The 21,934-nt window shown below is 45.6% G+C and overlaps 1 protein-coding gene across 2 annotated transcripts in view; it reads left to right on the top strand.

The window, feature by feature from the left end:
• LOC123771034 (matrix-remodeling-associated protein 5-like) overlaps positions 1 to 21,667 on the top strand; it is a 123,640-nt gene extending 101,973 nt beyond the window's left edge. The window contains exons 5-6 of one of the 2 annotated variants that reach the window (XM_069324410.1): positions 15,686 to 15,997; positions 19,607 to 21,667. In XM_069324410.1, the coding sequence (XP_069180511.1) occupies positions 15,686 to 15,997; positions 19,607 to 20,055 (761 nt within the window). In that variant the 3' untranslated portion in view covers positions 20,056 to 21,667. Of the gene's footprint in view, positions 1 to 15,685; positions 15,998 to 19,603 lie in introns of both variants that reach the window. The other variant, XM_069324409.1, reaches the window with a different exon arrangement.
• The last annotated feature ends 267 nt before the right edge of the window (positions 21,668 to 21,934 follow it).

Below are 21,934 nucleotides of genomic sequence, written 5' to 3'. Positions count from 1 at the left end.
AACATCAGCAAACTCACAATGGCTGCTAAACCCTGCAAACGTGTGTGGTATTGATCCACAGTTTCATTAAAGAGTTGGTTCGCTCTCCTGAAATGCATAATTTCCATTGCAGTATTTTGTCTTGGTTTGAAGTGCTCAGTTAATTTGGCCTTGGCAATGTCATAATCTTTGGCACCACCAGTGTCTTTCAGTGTGTCAAAGACGTCACAAACTCGATCACCTACATAATGAAGTAGAAAGGCACGCTTTCTTTCAGCACTTTTGATGTCAGAAACTATCAACAAATTTTCAAACCTTTTAAGCCATCTGGTCCACCTCTTTGACAGGTTTTTCTGGTTACAGTCAGGATCAAATGCAGGAAACTGAGGTATATTTGCCATTTTTGCTGTATAAATGTATACTTATCACTTAAATGTTCCTCAGAGTACTTAACACTTACTACACTGTATATGTTAGTTAGGAATTCACTGTAAATACTTTAATTTTGCAAAGCACACAAGCATTTTAATGCAAAAAATCACAATAGTGCACAATACAGCAGCAACTGACTTCTTACCTAGCCCTGTGTACATGTGGTGGTGTTCCTACTCACAGCAGCACAGCAGTTGTCAGCCGTTGGCACAGCAGTTGTTAGCGGTTGGCACAGCAGTTGGCACAACAGACAGTTCACAACGTGAAGAACTGCGAAGCATAGAGCGTCGTTTCGTATACAAAACATTGGGTTTTGTACACACCATCAAAGCGTCGCTTTGTACACAGCATCAGCACATATGGATCGCAGATTCCTCAGTACACAGCTTGTCAGCACATAGCTTGGGTAGTACATAGCACTAGTTAGCACACAGCATTGATTAGCACACAGCATTGGTTAGCACACAGCATCGGGTATGGTGCTCACAGACAGCACGACTTCTCTTCCTCCTCCGGGCAGCATGCTTCTTCCTTCTGTTTTAAGCTGAACAAATACCTGCGTTCACAGTTCATCCTCGTCGCCAGTGTGGTATTGTGTGTTGCTGAGGAAGTCTTGGTTGTAAGGTTGATATAAAGCCATTGCTCTGTTACTGACTTAAATACTTAAGGTGATACATGACTAGGACCTTCCAAGCTGGTGGCGTCCTGGATGCTCTATTGTTTACCTCCTGCTGGCGTCTGAACCTCAGAACATACAAACGGATGGTACCGTTTTCTATGAACATGACAGTGTGCATCTCGAAAGGTGAAGACGAAAGAACAACTCGAGCAGCTCGTTTTGTTGGAGGACATTAAGGAATGTCTGTCTGGAGATCTCAAGACATACCTAGAAGAACAGCAGGCAGAGACCTAGAGTGCGGCTGCCACCATGGCTGAGGAGTACATCCTAACTCATCGATCCTCTACTAGGTATGTCCCGAAGATTTACCCACGTCTGTTTGGCAAATCTAGACCGGAAGAAGGATGACCCGTCCCACAGAGTGCTTGAAGACGCTCCCAGGTAGTCCCCGAAGGACTAGTCCTAGCAGTCCAAAACACCGTAGTCCAAGGAGGAATGTAGTGTGTTGGACTTATGGGCAGAGAGGGCACATTGCTGCTATGTGCCGAGGCAGAAGAAGTAACGACCCACATAGGGAAGTAATGCTGATGGGTTGTGTGACACCACCAGCCGGAACCCAGTCTCTAATGAAGAGTAGAGAAGAACCAGGATTGTTTGCCCCCTCACACTTCAGGTGGGTATGTAACGAGTGATCATACTGGTAGATCAGTTGTAGTGCTCAGAGATAGTGGAGCAGCCCAGTCCCTGATCGTGAGAGACTCGTTACCCGAGGGAATGAGTGTAGACGGGAGACAAAAGGTAGTTCTAGTTGGGTTTTCTTTGACGTGGTACGTTGCCCCCTTAGTGCAAGTACACCTAGACTCGCCCTACTTCAGTGGCACATGTGCGTTGGCAGTGGCTGATACCCTGCCTATAGCTGGGATAGACGTAGTACTAGCCAACGACTTGGTGACAGGTTGGAACTACGATCATCTCAAGAATGTGGACAAGCCAACTGGAGCAGCAATAAAGTCTGAGGTGACAACAAGAAACATTAATACCCAGGTACAGGCAGACTTGAAATTATATAACTTGTTTAATTCTCCCACTACCCAACAGATAGAGAACATTCCAACAGATTCTGCCGACTCTTCTCCCGACGAGAAACATGGGGCTACAGCGACAGGAGCAACTGAGCAAGAGGAGAGGCCTCATGTACAAGCACCCACGGATACCCAAGAGTCTGGAGCGACGACACATAAGTACCTACGGTATGGCGAGGTACTATATTCACTAAATCGGCCAGTGATTCCCCAGACGTCAGAGGTATGTGAGGTATGTGCGCAAGGTCTAGTACCCTCTTTGCTCCAAGCCAGGCTAATGGATATAGCGGGCTATGGACATTACAGGCTCATGAAAATTATTCCTAAGTTAGCCAAATGTTTCTTGGCGGGATTTTGTATTATTCTCGTGTGTGTTCTATACAAGGACCAGTGGACGAACCGTCAGATGAAGGCTCCTATGAACATCGTGGAGAGACACCAGGGATTAGAGACTCACCCTGTTAGTATTGCAGTCAAAGAAGGGACCCGGAAGGTGGTTGTTGATACAGGGAGTAGGAAAAATGTTTTTATGAGTGACTGTTCCCGACAGGTTGATACCCCTCGCGTAATTGCTGAGTGTCAACATTATACGGAACGTTGGTCGACCTGACGGTGGAAAAGCGAACATACTCTTCAATGTACAGGCGGTCCTGTTGGGACTAGGTGTGGGTCTAGTAAGCAGTTATGCCGCAGGAACATATTTAAAAACTATCGCTGTTACTCCAAATCATCAGTCCCATGTACTCCAGATTTCCGTCTCCCTGAAGGACTGCCAGACCGGTGCAAGAAATGCCTGGGACCAGCCATTAGCGGTGCCACGACACAGGGAGGTGTCTATTCACTCCAGATCAGGCCTATGCAGATCTTTACTCAAGGCACGTGAAATAATTGTGCCCCTGACTAGCATCTCAGTGAGGGTGTTGGAAGTCACATCAAACAGATCATTGTCTATGATCCTCAAGTTTTCCTTGTGCCAGATTCTCCTATTAAAGCAGATTTACAGACAGGACATCCTTGTCGAATCAGTCCATTGTTTATGTGCGTCTGTTTGGTTTTGTACTAACGTACTAATTTGGTTTGGTTTCTCTTATGTAGAACCCAAACTAAATTCTTTTTGTTGGGGAGGTGTTATGAACCGAAGTCCATCGTCAGAGCATGGAGCAGTTACTTCAACGCCATCTGTGAGTCCGCTCCCGAAACCACGACTAATTGGACGACGCCATCTAGTAGTGAGAAGACTATACCGGCCAGAAATGCTAGATTCTTTTCCTGGTAGCTTGAGAAGTAGCCTGTGTGGACCTTTGGTGAGGTGGTGCTTAGAAAATCAGCGCCATCTATTGTAGGCAGAGTTGGGTGTATGTGTCTAAGTCAGTAAGTGTTGTTTCCTAGTGTCCCAGTGTACTGATGACGTGTCTGTATTCACAGAGTCGACATAGGGCTTCTGTGATACAAGGACAGTCAGTCTACCCAGGGCAGCCAAGGTCTCTACATCAGTCTGCTTTATGGAAGCAGTGAGCCGCCGCCGGAAGAGAACTGTGAAGTGTTCTACTGTCTGCCTGTGAAGTGGCAGAGACGGGATTCACCATACCCGGGGTTGGCTAATAGAAGAGACGACTAAGGTGCTGAAGAGGAGAGTAACCAGCGAGTTGAACGAAGCTTCTGCCTAGGGCTCGCTACCCTAGTATTTGCACGTGAAGTGGCTGAGAAGCGCGAGGCTGAAGGTATCTGCCAGCACCAGGCTGAACTGTGATTGTGGGCCTTCACGAGGAAGCTCTTAGTGAGACTGTGGTTTGGCTGGTGCGTGGCCGGGGTAGACTCAATGTTGTTTCCCGGTACCTGCTAAGGATAGTACTATGGATGAGGAAACACGATAGCTTACAAGAATGGATTGCCAGCATCGAAGAGCGCTTAGTGTTCCATAAGATACTTTTGTACATATTAGGTGTACTAATACTTTTCTTAGGATAATTTGCGAGGTGATGGAAAAAGTTATCATATTTAAATATATCGACATTTTATGAAGTGTAGTATTCAATACAACCCCCTTTTTGTTTTACTTGCATAACCGAGCTCACTCCTTGAAAGCCACTACTAACTTGGGGCCGGATACCAGAACTTTAGTACGACCAGAAAAGAACCCGGTTGCGACCCATTGTGGCCGTAACAATAACAAGAAAGGACATATACAAGCACAAAATAACCAAAACATGAACAGGCACTGATAGCCAAGCAGCCTGAAGGGCACATAACAAATGATATAGAAGCTCATAAAGAGTACAATACATCACTCACAAACCTGAAGAGGCCCATGCAGGAGCCAGGAATAAACACACACACAAGGACACTCCGCCGTGTACATATGCACCGGGAAGCAAAACCAAACACACACACACAAGAGCAAAGACCAAGCAGAACAAAGACAAACAAGACGACAATGCACAACACAAACACACACCAATTACACCGATCATTCATACTTATCTGGGTACTCATCAGCTAGAAAGCACAAACAATATGCTTCCCAAAGCAACAGGACATCATCCGATACAGTAATACCAGGCAACGCAAGAGGATTAGGGATTAACTCCAGTACACCGAGAATAAAGCACCGACCCCGCGGAACCCAGATGGAAGAAGGTCTCCATGGAACACAAAGCACCCGGTCAACAATGTCAAACTTTAATGGGTGATCCCGATCATATGCCTCCCTGGAGGCCAAGATGAGCAGTAAACGGAGCGGCCCAGGGGGCCGAGGCCCGGGCACCGCAGCATGGCACACATCAGGCCCCACCTTGAGCGCCTCATCGGTGCCACCGCCAACCACAGAATGGTGCATTTGCTTAGATCCTCCATGGCGGGCATCCTTCCTCAGCACCACCACTGTGCCACGGCCAGCACCCACATCATCGACAGCAGGAGGAGCAACCACCCCACACTGCGGAGAACCCCCCGCAGGAGAGAAAGCAGAAGGTAAATCAGAGACATAGGCAAACCTCAGCTGGAGGCATATGGACCTCCACCACTACCCTCGCGGGAGAAAGTGATGCATCTGGAACCTCTCTACGACGTCGGAATGGGCACAGTCGCTGAAGTCGCCCACATCGGCCACGCTGAAGAACAACGAGAACGCTTGAGCACCGGCTGTACACCATCAGAACCAGAGGCAGTCAGAAACACGGGCAACACGGGCCGGGTGCACAGATGTACGCCGCAAGATGGCAGCAGCCTCTACCACAGGGGAAACCTGGCCCAACACAACAGGAGACCGCGCATCCTCCCCCTCCTCCAGCACGGCGGGGACACACGGCGAAGACAACGTGACAGGCGCAGCGGCAGGAGAGGACGAAGATGGCGACGCTGGGCACGGAAGAACCACGGGAGCACCAGGGACATCAACAGGATCAGGACGACTGACAAATAGCAGCACAACCTCCGGGGGAAGAGGCGACAACAGCAGCAGGCCTGACAGGTGACACAGAGGGAGCCTCAGCAGCTAACGGAACTGCCACACCCTCACTCGCCAAATCCCCCTCTACAGGGAGCGGCGGGAAATTTTCCTCATAGAACAGATTCAATGGAACCACGGCCGCTGCAGAGCACCCAGCAGCCTGATGCCCCAGCTCGCCACACCGGAAACATATGTGCGTCTGACAGGTATAGTACACTCGAACATAGTACTCCAGAAGCCAGATGGATGAAGGATTGTCCACCCTCAGGCGCATCCCCAGGGTGCAAGTATTCGTCTTCAAACCCTTGAATTTCCCTGAGGAAAGTGAGTGCAGCCGGACACTCATAACAGCATCAAACTGTCCAAAGTAATGCCCAAGCAGGGCCTCAGGAAACTCCAAGGGCGCACCATGGTCACTCACATAGGTTAGGGCTCATTACGATCTGAGATTGTCACAGTACCGGTAGTGTCCGGAAAGGGTAAAGACCGCCCCTCGTAGCGGCGGAGAAACTCACGGTATGCATCCTCCTGCATAAAGTTGATAATGACCCTGTGTGCAGAGACCAGTGCCACCCCATAGACGTCAGTCACAGGGACACACAACATGTCGCACATCACAAGCTCCACTTCATGGTACCCAGCCTGTCCAGAAAACTCCAGACCCACAGAGAGGGTCCTCATCACCGTGGGTAGATGACCCCTCATCACGGAAGCCACGTCAACACCCAACTACCACCTTGCAGCGTCAGGCAACAACTGCGTCTGCGCCCTCCAGTGGCAAAGCAGCGAATCAGCAGCCGTGTGTGTATATGGTATATAACTCATTGAGTACTCACCTATAATATGGAGACTGTGTAAACCTATAAATATATAGATCTCTAAGTATATATTGTATGTGTATAAATGTGTATAAATATCTATATACATACAGAAATCACAATTGCGTGATGCATCAAATGAACAAATCCACAAGAACCATGACGAGGATTCGAACCTGCGTCTGAAAGCATCCCAGATGCTGCCTTAATCGACAGAGCTACGACATGGTCAAAAGGAGTTAAAACCGAAGTTCTACTGATCTTACTGGATCCTGCAGCCTCTCCGAGGCGCAAACCAGGGTTTTACACAACTTCCCCATGCACTTGAGCTATGTCAATAGGCCGTTCTCCCTCTTCGCCCTTACTTCATTACACAATGTTCCATTTCAATGTTTCTGATTGCATTTACAAATTGAATTTTCATAGATTCCGATTGATTTTCATTATGATTTTAATATTTTGTGTGACATGTGTAATGAAGTAAGGGCGAAAAGGGAGAACGGCCTAACATGCAGGTGAAGTTATTACCATCTCTTTTAGGGGTCTGAGTTTGGTACAGTGGGTTAAAGGTGTACCTGTTAAGCTAGATGCTGGGAGGCTTCTGTTCTAGCTAGGGTTTGAGTCTCCTGGTGGGAAAGTGCTCAAAAGTTGTAAAACTTTACTTCCGTGTATAGGCAAGTTGTGCATTAAACATAGACACAGTGTTCTCCCATATTAACAGGGACTTGATAAAAGAACGTAAGTAACCCCTAGCTAGCTCTAGTTGCCCTTGAGAGGTGGTGATCATTGGGGGGTTTAAATACCCCGAAATTATCATCTCTCTTACGGGTCAGAGTCTGGTGCAGTAGGTTTAAGGCGTACATTTTATGCTAGTTGCTGTGAGGCTTCTGTGCTGGCTAGGGTTCGAGTCTTCTTGTGGAAAATTGTTCTAAAGATATATATATATATATATATATATATATATATATATATATATATATATATATATATATATATATATATATATATATATATATATATATATATATATATATATATATATATATATATATTAAATATGACCGAAAAAGTAAGATTAATAATTCTAACACGAATTTTCTCGAACTTTCTTACGTTTCTTTTCACTGTTGATGGTAATTCAAAAATCAATTCTCCAAATTCATTTTTATTTCTAGTCTGACGCGACACTTGAGCGCGTTTTGTAAAACTTATTACATTTTCAAAGACTTTAGTTTACACACACACGCACAACTTTAACTGAATAGAGCTTAAACATCTTCGAGATTTTATACCTACATTTGGGTGAGGTGACATCATACAATACTCTCCTGACAACTATCTCCTTGTTCTCACGAAGGCTTTTAGCTGCCGCTTTTAGCTCGGGGGACAGTATGGTGCTTCTGTAATTGCCTCGATTCTTTCCTCCTTCTGCAATAAGTTCTGCTTGTAAGGTATCTTTGGTAGTGACCTTTTGTGTCTCGAGGTCGAATATGTCGTCCAACAGAATCTCCAACTCCACTTTCCGGGCCATCTCACTCGGTCTGGACATAACGTGACAGTTTATACCCAGATTTAGGAGAGTGACTTGGTCCTCAGTGAGGTTGATTCCTGCAAGGTTCAGGAAGCCACCCTCTTCGTCGTGGAATTGCCATAGGTCCTCCATATAACGTTGTTAGTTTCTTGATTATCCTTGTTTCAGTGCTGAGGTGATGTCGGTCTGTGAGGATGTCGAGGTGTTGTTCAATGCGAGTACGGAGACTTTCGTCGATGTTGCTGTTTCTCCATTCGTTTGTAGCATGAAGTAGTTGCGTTTTGTTGTCTTTGATTTCATTTTCTGCCTTGTATATCTGATCACGAATCAGATCTTGGCGATATTTTATCGCGAAGGCTTGATTCCTTGCTGCTGGGTCGTGCGTTTTAATATTAGTATATTTTGGTAGCAGTCTTTCCTGTAGACATATATTATTAAATATGACCGAAAAAGTAAGGTTAATAATTCGAACACGAATTTTCTCGATCTTTCTTACGTTTCTTTTCACTGTTGATGGTAATTAAAAAATCAATTCTCCAAAATTCATTTTTATTTCTAGTCTGACGCGACACTTGAGCGCGTTTTGTAAAACTTATTACATTTTCAAAGACTTTAGTTTACACACACACACACAACTTTAACTGAATAGAGCTTAAACATCTTCGAGATTTTATACCTACATTTGGGTGAGGTGACATCATACAATAGTTTTGGATGAGGTGAAAATAAACTTTTAACACAAGACAGGACACGAAACAATGGGTATTAAAGGTAGATAACTGCAGAAGGCCTATTTTTATTGGCCCATATTTCTTGATGCTTCTATATTGGAGAGGAGTCTTGAAGTGGGTAGAATATAGTTGTGCATTAATTGGCTGTTGATTGCTGGTGTTGACTTCTTGATGTGTAGTGCCTCACAGACGTCAAGCCGCCTGCTATCGCTGTATCTATCGATGATTTCTGTGTTGTTTGCTAAGATTTCTCTGGTGATAGTTTGGTTGTGGGAAGAGTCTATATGTTCCTTAATGGAGCCCTGTTGCTTATGCATCGTTAAACGCCTGGAAAGAGATGTTGTTGTCTTGCCTATATACTGAGTTTTTTGAGGCTTACAGACCCCAAGAGGGCATTTGAAGGCATAGACGACGTTGGTCTCTTTTAAAGCGTTCTGTTTTGTGTCTGGAGAGTTTCTCATGAGTAGGCTGGACGTTTTTTTGATTTTATAGTAAATTGTCAGTTGTATCTTCTGATTTTTGTCTGTAGGGATAACGTTTCTATTAACAATATCTTTCAGGACCCTTTCCTCCGTTTTATGGGCTGTGGAAAAGACGTTCCTGTAAAATAGTCTAATAGGGGGTATAGGTGTTGTGTTAGTTGTCTCTTCAGAGGTTGCATGGCGTTTCACTTTCCTTTTTATGATGTCTTCCACGAAACCATTGGAGAAGCCGTTGTTGACTAGGACCTGCCTTACCCTACAGAGTTCTTCGTCGACTTGCTTCCATTCTGAGCTGTGGCTGAGAGCACGGTCAACATAAGCGTTAACAAAACTCCTCTTGTACCTGTCTGGGCAGTCACTGTTGGCATTCAGGCACATTCCTATATTTGTTTCCTTAGTGTAGACTGCAGTGTGGAAACCTCCGCTCCTTTCCATGACTGTTACATCTAGAAGGGCAGCTTCCCATCCCTCTCCATCTCGTAAGTGAAACGCAACCCAGAATTCTGCTCAAATGCCTCCTTCAGCTCCTGCAGATGACTGACATCAGGTACCTGTGTAAAAACGTCATCAACATACCTGCAGTATCTGGCCGGTTTCAAGTTCATGTCTACCAAGACTTTTTGCTCGATGGTACCCATGTAGATGTTTGCAAACAGGACACCTAGGGGAGAACCCATGGCGACCCCAGCTACTTGCTTATACATGTGTCCATCCGGGCTCAAGAAGGGGTGCCTCTTTAGTACAAGCTTGGAGTAGTTTCCTTAGAATGTTTTCTGGTATGTCAAGAGGAGTACAGGCTGGATCACGATACACTCTGTCGGCTATCATCCCGATTGTTTCATCCACAGAGGCTCTTATCCCTGTGGCCCGTGTTCCCCGCAGTAAGTCAACAAATTCCTTTGGAGACTTCACGCTGAAGGCGCAAGGGACATAAGGAGTCAGCAAGCCGTTGAGTCGTTTCGCCAGTCTGTACGTGGGTGTGGGTATCTGTCTGATGATAGGCCGAAGTGGGTTTCCAGCCAAGTGTGTCCTGACATTTCCATATGCATACCCAGGTTTGTATTCCCCAATAATATTTGGCAGGTGGAGTCCGGATTTCTTGGCGTACACTGTTTCGATCAATCTGTTTACCTTTGCCTTCAATTCGGCTATAGTGTCCTTCGTTTCCTTTTGAAATTTAGTTTTGTCAGAGAGTATGAGGTTAATTTTCGCCAGATATTCGTCTTTTTATAATGACATATGTTGGCGACTTGTCACCTCTCCTGATAACTATCTCCTTGTTCTCTCGAAGGCTCTTAAGGCGAAGGCGGCTGGTGGTGGCGGCTGGTGGTAGTGGCAGCTGGTGGCGGTGATGGCGGCTGGTGGTGGTGGCAGCTGGTGGCGGTGATGGCGGCTGGTGGTGGTGGTGGTGGCGGCTGGTGGTGGTGGCAGCTGGTGGTGGCAGCTGGTGGCGGTGATGGCGGCTGGTGGTGGTGGCAGCTGGTGGCGGTGATGGCGGCTGGTGGTGGTGGTGGTGGCGGCTGGTGGTGGTGGCAGCTGGTGGCGGTGATGGCGGCTGGTGGTGGTGGTGGTGATGGCGGCTGGTGGTGGGCGGTGGCGGGCGGTGGCGGCTTGTGGCGGCTGGTGGTGGCGGCGGTGGTGGGTGGTGGTGGTGGTGGTGGTGGGTGGTGGTGGCGGCTGTGGTGGGTGGTGGCGGTGGTGTCGGCGGCGGCTGTGGTGGGTGGTGGCGGCGGCGGCGGCGGAGGTGGTGGGTGGTGGTGGCGGCGGCGGTGATGGGTGGTGGCGGCTGTGGTGGTGGGTGGTGGTGGCGGCGGCGGCTGGTGGTGGTGGGTGGTGGTGGTGGGTGGTGACGGCGGGTGGCGGTGGTGGGTGGCGGTGGCTGGTGGCGGGTGGCGGCTAGTGGGTGGTGGCGGCGGGTGGTGAGTGGCGGTGGTGGGTGGCGGTGGCTGGTGGCGGGTGGCGGCTGGTGGCGGCTGGTGGCGGGTGGCGGCTGGTGGTGGCCGGTGGCGGCGGCGGCTGGTGGTGGTGGGTGGTGGCGGCGGGTGGTGGGTGGCGGCGGCGGCTGGTGGTGGTGGGTGGTGGCGGCGGGTGGTGGGTGGTGGCGGCTGTGGCGGGCGGTGGCGGGCGGTGGCGGGCGGTGGCGGGCGGTGGCGGGCGGCGGCGGCTGTGGTGGGTGGTGACGATCGGCGGTGGGGGGGGCTGGTGGCGGCTGGCGGTGGCGGCTTGCGGTGGCGACTGTGGCAACGGGCGGTGACGGCTGATAGCGGGCGGTGGTGGCGGCTGGTGGCAGGTGGTGGCGACTGGTGGTGGCGGCTGGTGGTGGTGGCAGCTGGTGGCGGTGATGGCGGCTGGTGGTGGTGGCAGCTGGTGGCGGTGATGGCGGCTGGTGGTGGTGGTGGTGGCGGCTGGTGGTGGTGGCAGCTGGTGGCGGTGATGGCGGCTGGTGGTGGTGGCAGCTGGTGGCGGTGATGGCGGCTGGTGGTGGTGGTGGTGGCGGCTGGTGGTGGTGGCAGCTGGTGGCGGTGATGGCGGCTGGTGGTGGTGGCAGCTGGTGGCGGTGATGGCGGCTGGTGGTGGTGGCGGCTGGTGGTGGTGGCAGCTGGTGGCGGCTGGTGGCGGTGATGGCGGCTGGTGGTGGTGGTGGTGATGGCGGCTGGTGGCGGGCGGTGGCGGGCGGTGGCGGCTTGTGGCGGCTGGTGGTGGCGGAGGTGGTGGGTGGTGGTGGTGGTGGTGGGTGGTGGTGGCGGCTGTGGTGGGTGGTGGCGGTGGTGTCGGCGGCGGCTGTGGTGGGTGGTGGCGGCGGCGGCGGCGGTGGTGGTGGGTGGTGGTGACGGCGGCGGTGATGGGTGGTGGCGGCTGTGGTGGTGGGTGGTGGTGGCGGCGGAAGCTGGTGGTGGTGGGTGGTGGTGGTGGGTGGTGGCGGCGGGTGGCGGTGGTGGGTTGCGGTGGCTGGTGGCGGGTGGCGGCTGGTGGTGGGTGCTGGCGGCGGGTGGTGAGTGGCGGTGGTGGGTGGCGGTGGCTGGTGGCGGCTGGTGGCGGCGGGTGGCGGCTGGTGGTGGCGGGTGGCGGCTGGTGGTGGGTGGCGGCGGGTGGTGGGTGGTGGCAGCGGGTGGTGAGTGGCGGTGGTGGGTGGCGGTGGCTGCTGGCGGCTGGTGGTGGCGGGTGGCGGCTGGTGGTGGGTGGTGGCGGGTGGCGGCTGGTGGTGGGTGGCGGGTGGCAGCGGGTGGTGGGTGGTGGCGGCGGGTGGCGGCTGGTGGCGGCCAGCTGGGACACACCCTTCACCACTGAAGGTCTGAGCACAACTAACCATATGTCTCTCTCACCCACCAGAACAGTGTTGCCAGCTCGCGCTCTCAAAATGTTTCCTTCAAAGATTGTATATTATCTTTGAACAACAAGTTTGATTATCAAGGAAATAATGCATATATTATTGTCACATTAATACTGTGCAATATCTTATTGCATTCCTGCTAAATAATTATAATTTGAAACAGGACAAAAAATCCAACATATATATAAAAACCAACATTAGAGATCACGAGGCCTAGGCCTCGCCTGTGACCACACATCCTGCCTCCCTGGCCTGCTACTCTCTCACACCTCACACTCTTAACTCTCTCATAATCACTCTCACTCTCTTACTCTGTCACTCTTACTCTCTGTCACTCTTACTCTGTCACTCTTACTCTCTGTCACTCTTACTCTCTGTCACTCTTACTCTCTGTCACTCTTACTCTCTGTCACTCTTACTCTGTCACTCTTTCTCTGTCACTCTTACTCTCTGTCACTCTTACTCTCTGTCACTCTTACTCTCTGTCACTCTTACTCTCTGTCACTCTTACTCTGTCATTCTTACTCACTCTCAGTCACCCTTACCCATTCATACTCACTCTCTCACTCTTACTCTCATACTCTTACTCTCAATTACTCTTACTCTCAATCACTCTTACTCCCAATCACTCCTACTCCCAATCACTCCTACTCTCAATCACTCCTACTCTCATTCTTACTCTTACTCTTACTCCCAATCACTCTTACTCTCAATCACTCTTATTCTCATTCTTACTCTTACTCTCACTCTTACTCTTACTCCCAATCACTCTTACTCTCAATCACTCTTACTCTCAATCACTCTTACTCTCAATCACTCTTACTCTCATTCTTACTCTTACTCACTCTTACTCTCAATCACTCTTATTCTCATTCTTACTCCTACTCCCAATCACTCTTACTCTCAATCACTCTTACTCTCAATCACTCTTACTCTCAATCACTCTTACTCTCATTCTTACTCTTACTCACTCTTACTCTCAATCACTCTTATTCTCATTCTTACTCCTACTCCCAATCACTCTTACTCCCAATCACTCTTACTCTCAATCACTCTTACTCCCAATCACTCCTACTCTCAATCACTCTTACTCTCAATCACTTTTACTCTCAATCACTCTTACTCTCAATCACTCTTACTCTCACTAACTCTCAATCACTCTTACTCTCACTCTAACTCTCAATCACTCTTACGCACTATTACTCACTCTTTCTCTCAGTCATCCTTACTCACTCTCATACTCACTCTTACTCTGTCACTCTTACTCTCTGTCACTCTTACTCTCTGTCACTCTTACTCTCTGTCACTCTTACTCTCTGTCACTCTTACTCTCTGTCACTCTTACTCTCTATCACTCTTACTCTGTCATTCTTACTCTGTCACTCTTACTCACTCTCAGTCACCCTTACCCATTCATACTCACTCTCTCACTCTTACTCTCATACTCTTACTCTCAATTACTCTTACTCTCAATCACTCTTACTCCCAATCACTCCTACTCCCAATCACTCCTACTCTCAATCACTCCTACTCTCATTCTTACTCTTACTCTTACTCCCAATCACTCTTACTCTCAATCACTCTTATTCTCATTCTTACTTGTACTCTCACTCTTACTCTTACTCCCAATCACTCTTACTCCCAATCACTCTTACTCTCAATCACTCTTACTCTCAATCACTCTTACTCTCAATCACTCTTACTCTCATTCTTACTCTTACTCACTCTTACTCTCAATCACTCTTATTCTCATTCTTACTCCTACTCTCACTCTAACTCCTACTCCCAATCACTCTTACTCCCAATCACTCTTACTCCCAATCACTCTTACTCCCAATCACTCTTACTCTCAATCACTCTTACTCTCAATCACTCTTACTCTCAATCACTCTTACTCTCAATCACTCTTACTCTCACTAACTCTCAATCACTCTTACTCTCACTCTAACTCTCAATCACTCTTACTCTCATACTCACCCTTACTCTCAATCACTTTACTCTCACTCTTACTCATTCTGTCACCCTTACTCTCACTCTTACTCACTCTGTCACTCTTACTCACTCTCAGTCACTCTTACTTATACTCACTCTTACTCACACTTACACACTCTCTGGCACTCTCACTCACCTTCAGTCACTCTTACTCACTCTTACCCACTCTCGCTCACTCTTACTCACTCTAGTTAATAAGAACACGCCAATATAAGACAACAAAACGTTTTCAGATTCTTTCTCACCACTTTCCAGCAACTTTTATAATTTATATAAATTATCTTAGGGAATAATACATAAATTATATATTTAAACATGATATTAGTGTTTAGTGGAATGCATAAGGAGTCAAATTGTGTTAAAAAGAGCGATTTTTAGAAAATTTGGAAAACCACTTTTTTCTGTTCATATTATAACTAAATGGATTTTAAAGGTTTCACTCAGCCAATATATATCATTCACAATTTATTAATGAATTTTACAAAAAAACACCATAAATTTTATATTTAAACATGTAAAAACTATTTGTTTTACATTTGGAAGAAAATAATTGTAGAAAAACAATTTATAATTAAACCTTTGTGTTTGGATTTTTTGAGTAAAAGTTTCTCAAAAGCTCTCCTGCACCATTCTCAATGCAAATCATTCCCACACCTATGGGAAGAGATAGGCGAACGTTGTGTAGATGATTTGTGTTTGCTGGGTTACCCCTGTACCACCAGACTTAGTTTACACAACCTGGGGGGAGGGGGATTCCACTGAGTTGGCAGAATTCTGGCGGCTTCTCGTGAAGCTAGTTCAAGTTTAAACTCGGAAGCCCTCGGATGTTAGGTCAAGTAGTCTAACAACCGCACACTCCAGTTCCACAGTGCCGCAGGTAATCCATCCACCATTCACAGTGCCGCAGGTAATCCATCCACCATTCACAGTGCCGCAGGTAATCCATCCACCATTCACAGTGCCGCAGGTAATCCATCCACCATTCACAGTGCCGCAGGGAGGGAGGGAGGGAATTATCAGGGGAAAACACCAAGCCATTACGACTATATAGCACTTGGAATGGATCAGGATAAATATTTGGGATTGGACGGGGAGAAAGAAATAGTGTCCAACACTTGTGGACGGTCGGTAGATTGAACGCCGACCTGCAGGAAATGATAGCCTTATCCCAACCTTCAGTTCTCCACATTTCCGCTGTAATACACATCCACAACTAACTTTCCTGTCCTCCTTTCCACAGTTCCGCAAGTGGAAGTGAGTGGCGCGGCGGACAAGTACGTGAGGAGGGGATCGACCGCTCGGCTCGAGTGCAAAGTGAGCTCAACAGTTCAGCTTCCCGATTACATCTTCTGGTACCACTCTGGGGAGCGGCTGCTGGAGTACGACAACCCCAGAGTGAAGTTTAGAGTGTCGAGGCGGGGCGGGCAGGGCAGTGAGATGAGTGTCACATCTACTCTGGTGATCTCCAACGCCAGGCCCTCAGACGCCGGCAACTATACCTGCCTTCCCTCCAATCTTCACCCTGCCACCACGCTCCTCCATGTCCTCAATGGTACGTGGCATGGTTGTTGTGGTTGTGGTTTTAGTTTCAGCTACTCGGAACAGTTAGTTCCAAGTAGCACGGGCTATGGTAAGCCCGGAGTGAACATTAGAATGTAAGCAACTGCAGAAGGCCTATTGGCCCTTACGAGGCAGCTCCTATTTATATCCACACAATCTCATTAATATATATATATGGCTATCCTACGCTTGAAACAATTAAGGGATCCTACTTCTGTTGGGCTTACCTGGTACAGGAGCGGGGCTGTATGTTGTTGTTGTTGTTTTAGATTTTGCTACTCAGAACGAAATGTCCAGGTAGCACGGGCTATGGTGAGCCCGTATGATATGGGGCTGTGTGTACTGGTGGCATGATATTTGTTCAATTCTTCTTGAGTTCCTTCAACCTCACTTCTCCCGTTTCATCTCCCAGGAGCAAGAACTTCCTCTATAGACAACAATAATCTACTGACACAGTCTCTGAGCACATCAGGATGTGATTATAAATCTTGTTTTTACTTTGTTTTCGACACATTTTGTGTGAATATTCACAACATATACACCAGAATTATACATATGTATTCCGTTCTTTGCATTGTTTAGCTTGAGAACCGTCATCTGTGTGTTCAAGCACCTCCCTTCATCTCTACCTTCTGATGTAAATGAGATGACCATGAAGAAATCTACAGGAGCCGTGATGGGGACTCGATCCCTCCTCGAACCCTACACACGAGCCGTATGGAGATGAATATCACTGTTGTCAAAGGAGCTGAATAGGAGCTGCCTCGTATGGCCTACAATACGCCTTCAGCAGTTACTTTTATGCTTATGTTCTTAAATTTGTGTGATTTACTGCCGTGTAATTTTAAGTCTTAGTTTGACTGGACGGTAGAGCGACGATCTCGCTTCATGCAGGTCGGCGTTCAATCCCCGACCGTTCAAATGGTTGGGCACCATTCCTTCCCCCCCCCTCGTCCCATCCCTAATCCTTATCCTGACCCCTTCTTAGTGCTATATAGTCGTAGTAGTAATGACGACGACTTCTCCTTATAGTTCCCTTCCTCATTCTCTTTACTTAAATGTTATTTACAAATACATTTATTATTATAAATTATTTTCCACACCTTTGATAACTTTTTATTTAGTTCACTCATGTTTTTATACATAATTTTACCCAAATTATTTAAAAAATATTTATATGTTCGTTGTTGAATACAAGACTGATGAATTTGATTACTCTTCGGGTAAAAATTCTGTTAAATTCAGAACTGTTTTTATTTCAAAATACAGTCACACAAATGGGATATTATAGCTTTCCCTCATAGTACAAATCCCAAGCTTGATAAAAATATTGATCAAGTCCTTCAATCTCCACACAAATCGGACATCACATCAATTGGTGCTTTATCATGCTTCACTTTCTCTCTCTTGCCCCCACGTCTGTTTTCTTGCTTAACCCACAACGTTATGTTTCTCCCTTTAAGGTGACGCATGGCTGCTTGCACCTTTTCCACAAACTTATCTTTTCCTGAAATATACTGAGACGGCAGTCTTACTGTTGGCTTCGTTCAGCGTTCTCTTTTTTTCCACCGATATACTGTTTAAATTCTGAGTTGTATTTTGGATTTTGAGCCAAATTTGCGTAAATACACACAGCACATAAGCAGGAAATATGTGTACCGAGTGGCGTAAAAGACTTTTCAGTGTAAATATACTGAGACAAATGTGTTGGCCTTACTAACCTTTTCACGGTTGACAGGCCTTAAGCTCAGCAACAAACTAGTCATATCACATAACTCGAGTCTCCAGTAAAATATATGATAACCTGGTTTGCTGAGAGGAACACCACACTCCATGGCCCATGGCTCTTAGTCTCTGCCCGAAACGCTGCGCGTATTAGTGGCTTTACAAGACTGTAAATACTATGCTATGTATTCTCCCTAACCCAATGTACCTTCTTGTATATAAATAAATAAATAAATATATAATCAATTTACCAATGTGTATATATAAATAAATATTTCCGAAAACTCTTGACCCCTTAATGAGACACAAATACACACACACACACACACACACACACATACAAACATACACACCCTTCGTGACGCGAAGGGAGCAGATGGCTGAACACAAGGTACAATCTGGGAGGTGAAATCCTGCAGGAGTCAAATAGAAAGAAAGATCTGGGGGTTGATATCACATCAAACCTATCCCCAGAGGCCCACATCAAAAGGATATCATCAGCGCCATATGCTAGGTTAGCCAACATAAGAACTGCCTTTAGAAACTTCTGTAAAGAATTGTTCAGGACCCTGTATCTCAATTATGTCAGACCATTCCTGGAATATGCAGCTCCAGCTAGGAGTTCATACCTAGTTAAACATAAGACAAAGTTAGAGCAGATTCAGCGGTATGCCAACAGGCTCGTCCCGGAACTGAGAGGAATGAGCTACGAGGAAAGGCTAAATGAGCTGAACCTCACGTCCCTGGAGAACAGAAGAGTAAGGGGAGATATGATAACTACTTACAAAATTCTCAGGGGAAGTGACAGGGTGAACAAAGACAAACTCTTCAGCACGGGAGAACACGAACAAGGGGACACGGGTGGAAACTTAGTACCCAGATGAGCCACAGAGACATTTGAAAGATTTTTTTCAGTCTCAGAGTAGTTAAGAAATGGAATGCACTGGGAAGTGATGTGGTGGAGGCTGACTCCATACACAGTTTCAAACATAGGTATGATAGAGCCCAGTAAGCTGAGGAATCTGTACACCAGTTGGTTGACGGTTGAGAAGCGGGACCAAAGAGACAAAGGCCAACCCCTGCAAGCCCAACTAGGTGAGTACACGTATTCCCATTATTATGTTAAAAGAAACTGCTGGGGAGGATCACTACGTATATCTTTCAGCCTACAATTAATCCTTAAGGAAACAGGTTTTGTCTGAGATTAATCAGGAGTCATGCGTATCACCGTGACGCTTAGGACTGTAATCTTCCCTAATTTGCTTTGACTGGGTCGTCTGTAAACATTAATTGATGGATCAGTAATTGTTTATCCTTGTTTGAAAACATGAAATAATTCTGAGAATGAATTCCTTGTTTTAAGTGGCGCAGAAGACCGTCTGAGCCGTGAATGACAGGTCGTGTTTACACACACAAATTTTCACTCGTATATCTGCTTATTTAATTGATTTTTAAGGTTTCGAGTGATACTAAATTATTATATATACTAGCTCTATGAAGAAATTCAACATTGTGTTTGTAACTCATTTTGTATGTATGTACTTTTACCTAAATTAATTTTTATTATTATTAATATTATTTTATTATTATTACTATTATTATTATTACTATTATCATTATTACTATTATTATTATTATTATTATTATTACTATTATTATTATTATTATTATTATTATTATTATTATTATTATTATTATTATTATTATTATTATTATCATTATTATTAACACACACAAATCACGCTAACGTGGTATATAGCGAATCTTTGAATGCACTTGGCAATGCTGAGGTGGAAGGTTCGTGCCCACTTCACAGCCCAACTATTTTCTCATTTATTATTTTTATTACGTTATGTATTCATTTATATTTCAGCAGATGAGCACCCGGCAGCGATGCACACTGGAGGAGTGACGACAACAGAGACTCCCCCTGCCTGGGGAGTACTCTTGGCGGTGGTACTCAGTATAGTGACGGTTCACGTCAACCCGCTCACAGCCCACGCCTGTGATGGCGCGCCTCTCCACATTCCTAGCGACGTAGGCGACGACGAGGTACATCTCTCCAGCAGAAGGACTGGATGCAGAAGGGACTCGGCGTCTGGGCTCATAGCAAGAGTCTGTCATGTCTCTCTCCCTCATTGCTATCCTCGTGAGAGCCTGGACCAACCGCCCTCCTCCAGGAGACAACCGGTTTTGGTCCCGTGGTGGCGGAGAGCAACAGGTTGTGAAGGCATTGAGAGGCAGGGTCATCCTGTTTTCCTCACTCTGTCTGTTTCAATGCTTCACACTACATTCACAGTAAGCGATACGATTGATTCAAACTAACACACACACACACACACACACACACACACACACACACACACACACACACACACACACACACACACACACACACACACACACACACACATTGTGTATTAACCCTGAGTTTTATAATTTTGTATAATATTTTGTTTAGAATCTTAACCTGGAAGCTTCCATTGTATAAATGCATAACCTTACATGAGCATTATAATTTTTTTGTATTGCAATCTTCTGTATATGCATCCTCAAAAGTGCAATGTTCTTCACGCAAAGCTTCAGGTTAATGTAAATCTGAGTGAGTTTTATATTCATTTCATCACATATATGCCATTAAAAAACTTACTCTTGAATTTGGATTAAAAGGCCTTTAATTCTAATGTTTCCTCATACTTTTAATTTCCATTTTAAATGGCAGCGTTGAAGATAATGTGGTCAGTGTTAAATGCTCAAAAATTTAGTTGGATAAGATTATATTATATAGCTTAAATTACAAAGGAAATGTTATTATTTTTCCTGAGTTTTATAGTGTTGAATATCGCAAATAATAGACCCTGGAAGAATTATTATTGTGGAAAAAATGTCAAAGATGCAGTCAGAGCCATTTTTTCCAGAGGACATTCCATAAGGAATTCCTGCCCAGAAGTTCCAATTCGTTGAATTGTTCAGAAATAAAATACAATTCTCATCGCCTATGGTGTACACACCTCAGCAGACAACGATCTGTAGCCAATGTTTTGCAGTATATTTGACGTAATATCACGGCGTTAATACATGACGTCAATATCACGGCTCTCACAGACGTCAGAGCGTCAACCGTCACGTGACGCTGAAATTTTCTGAGCCAAAATCCATAGTGTTTTAGAGATTAATATATTGTTTCATAAATAATGACCTCATTTACTTCTTGTGATTTCTGATGGCCAATCACCTTGAGTTTCTTGCATAGTGAATAATACCCTGAGAGGTGATTTGCATTTCTGTATTATTAATTTAAGTTCTGAATCAAGCTTATGTAATTTTTCCAAAATAGCTGCTGTTTGACATTTTTTCCACAATTATTATTTTTGTTTACGATAATCTTTAATTGTAATACACCAAAGCTAAGGTTTGGTCTGAAATTTCAAACTTAAAATACATATCTAATATTGTAATTTTACTTAGAATAATTACTACTTATTGTACTTTATGTTTTAGTTTGTCCCATCCTGTATACTGCCTCGAGATATTTTTGTTTAATTCAATGTTGTAAACTACCAATTAATGTGTTACTACCAATGACCTGTTTAATCACATGTGCTCTCCTAGGGTCTTTCTATTTTTGTTCGTTTTTACGACTCGTCTAGTTCGTGTTTACAACTCTAGCTTACATTGGCTGGTAAACTGTTCTCTTGAGTTTACTACTGTCTGAGTTTACATAACACTGTTATTTTTATTATTTATGTCCATGATAAACCTCAGAATGTACTGTGCTCGAACAAATTCATTCAGTATGTGGTTTCCTGAATATTGTTTTACAAACTGTTGTATCAGTGAACGTTGGTAAGATCATCAAGGTTGTCTCTGTAAGACAACGGAACCGAGGTCACTGTAATGTTTGGATACATAAATGTGAGAATGAGTGGAAATACTATTTGTGAGTTTTATTTATATCCTGTACAAGAACAAAATGTATTTTAATAAAAATGAATGGAATGGATGTGCATTGTTATGTGATTATACTCTGGAGATTCGTGTCCTACGGTATATTCGTAGTTGCTTGATGCTTTATATATACATTCTAGATAGATAGATATTCGCTGCGAGGTGCACCATATACACACTGCTTCTATTGTATCATCCCAGAAATATCTCTGCCCAAAAAAGTATATATACTAAGAGCTAAATTTCATCTTTGAGT

Source organism: Procambarus clarkii, chromosome 14, assembly GCF_040958095.1.
Source record: "Procambarus clarkii isolate CNS0578487 chromosome 14, FALCON_Pclarkii_2.0, whole genome shotgun sequence".
Taxonomy (NCBI): domain Eukaryota; kingdom Metazoa; phylum Arthropoda; class Malacostraca; order Decapoda; family Cambaridae; genus Procambarus; species Procambarus clarkii.
Note: the sequence above shows the minus strand (reverse complement) of the source record. Positions and strands in the feature narration are given on the sequence as shown.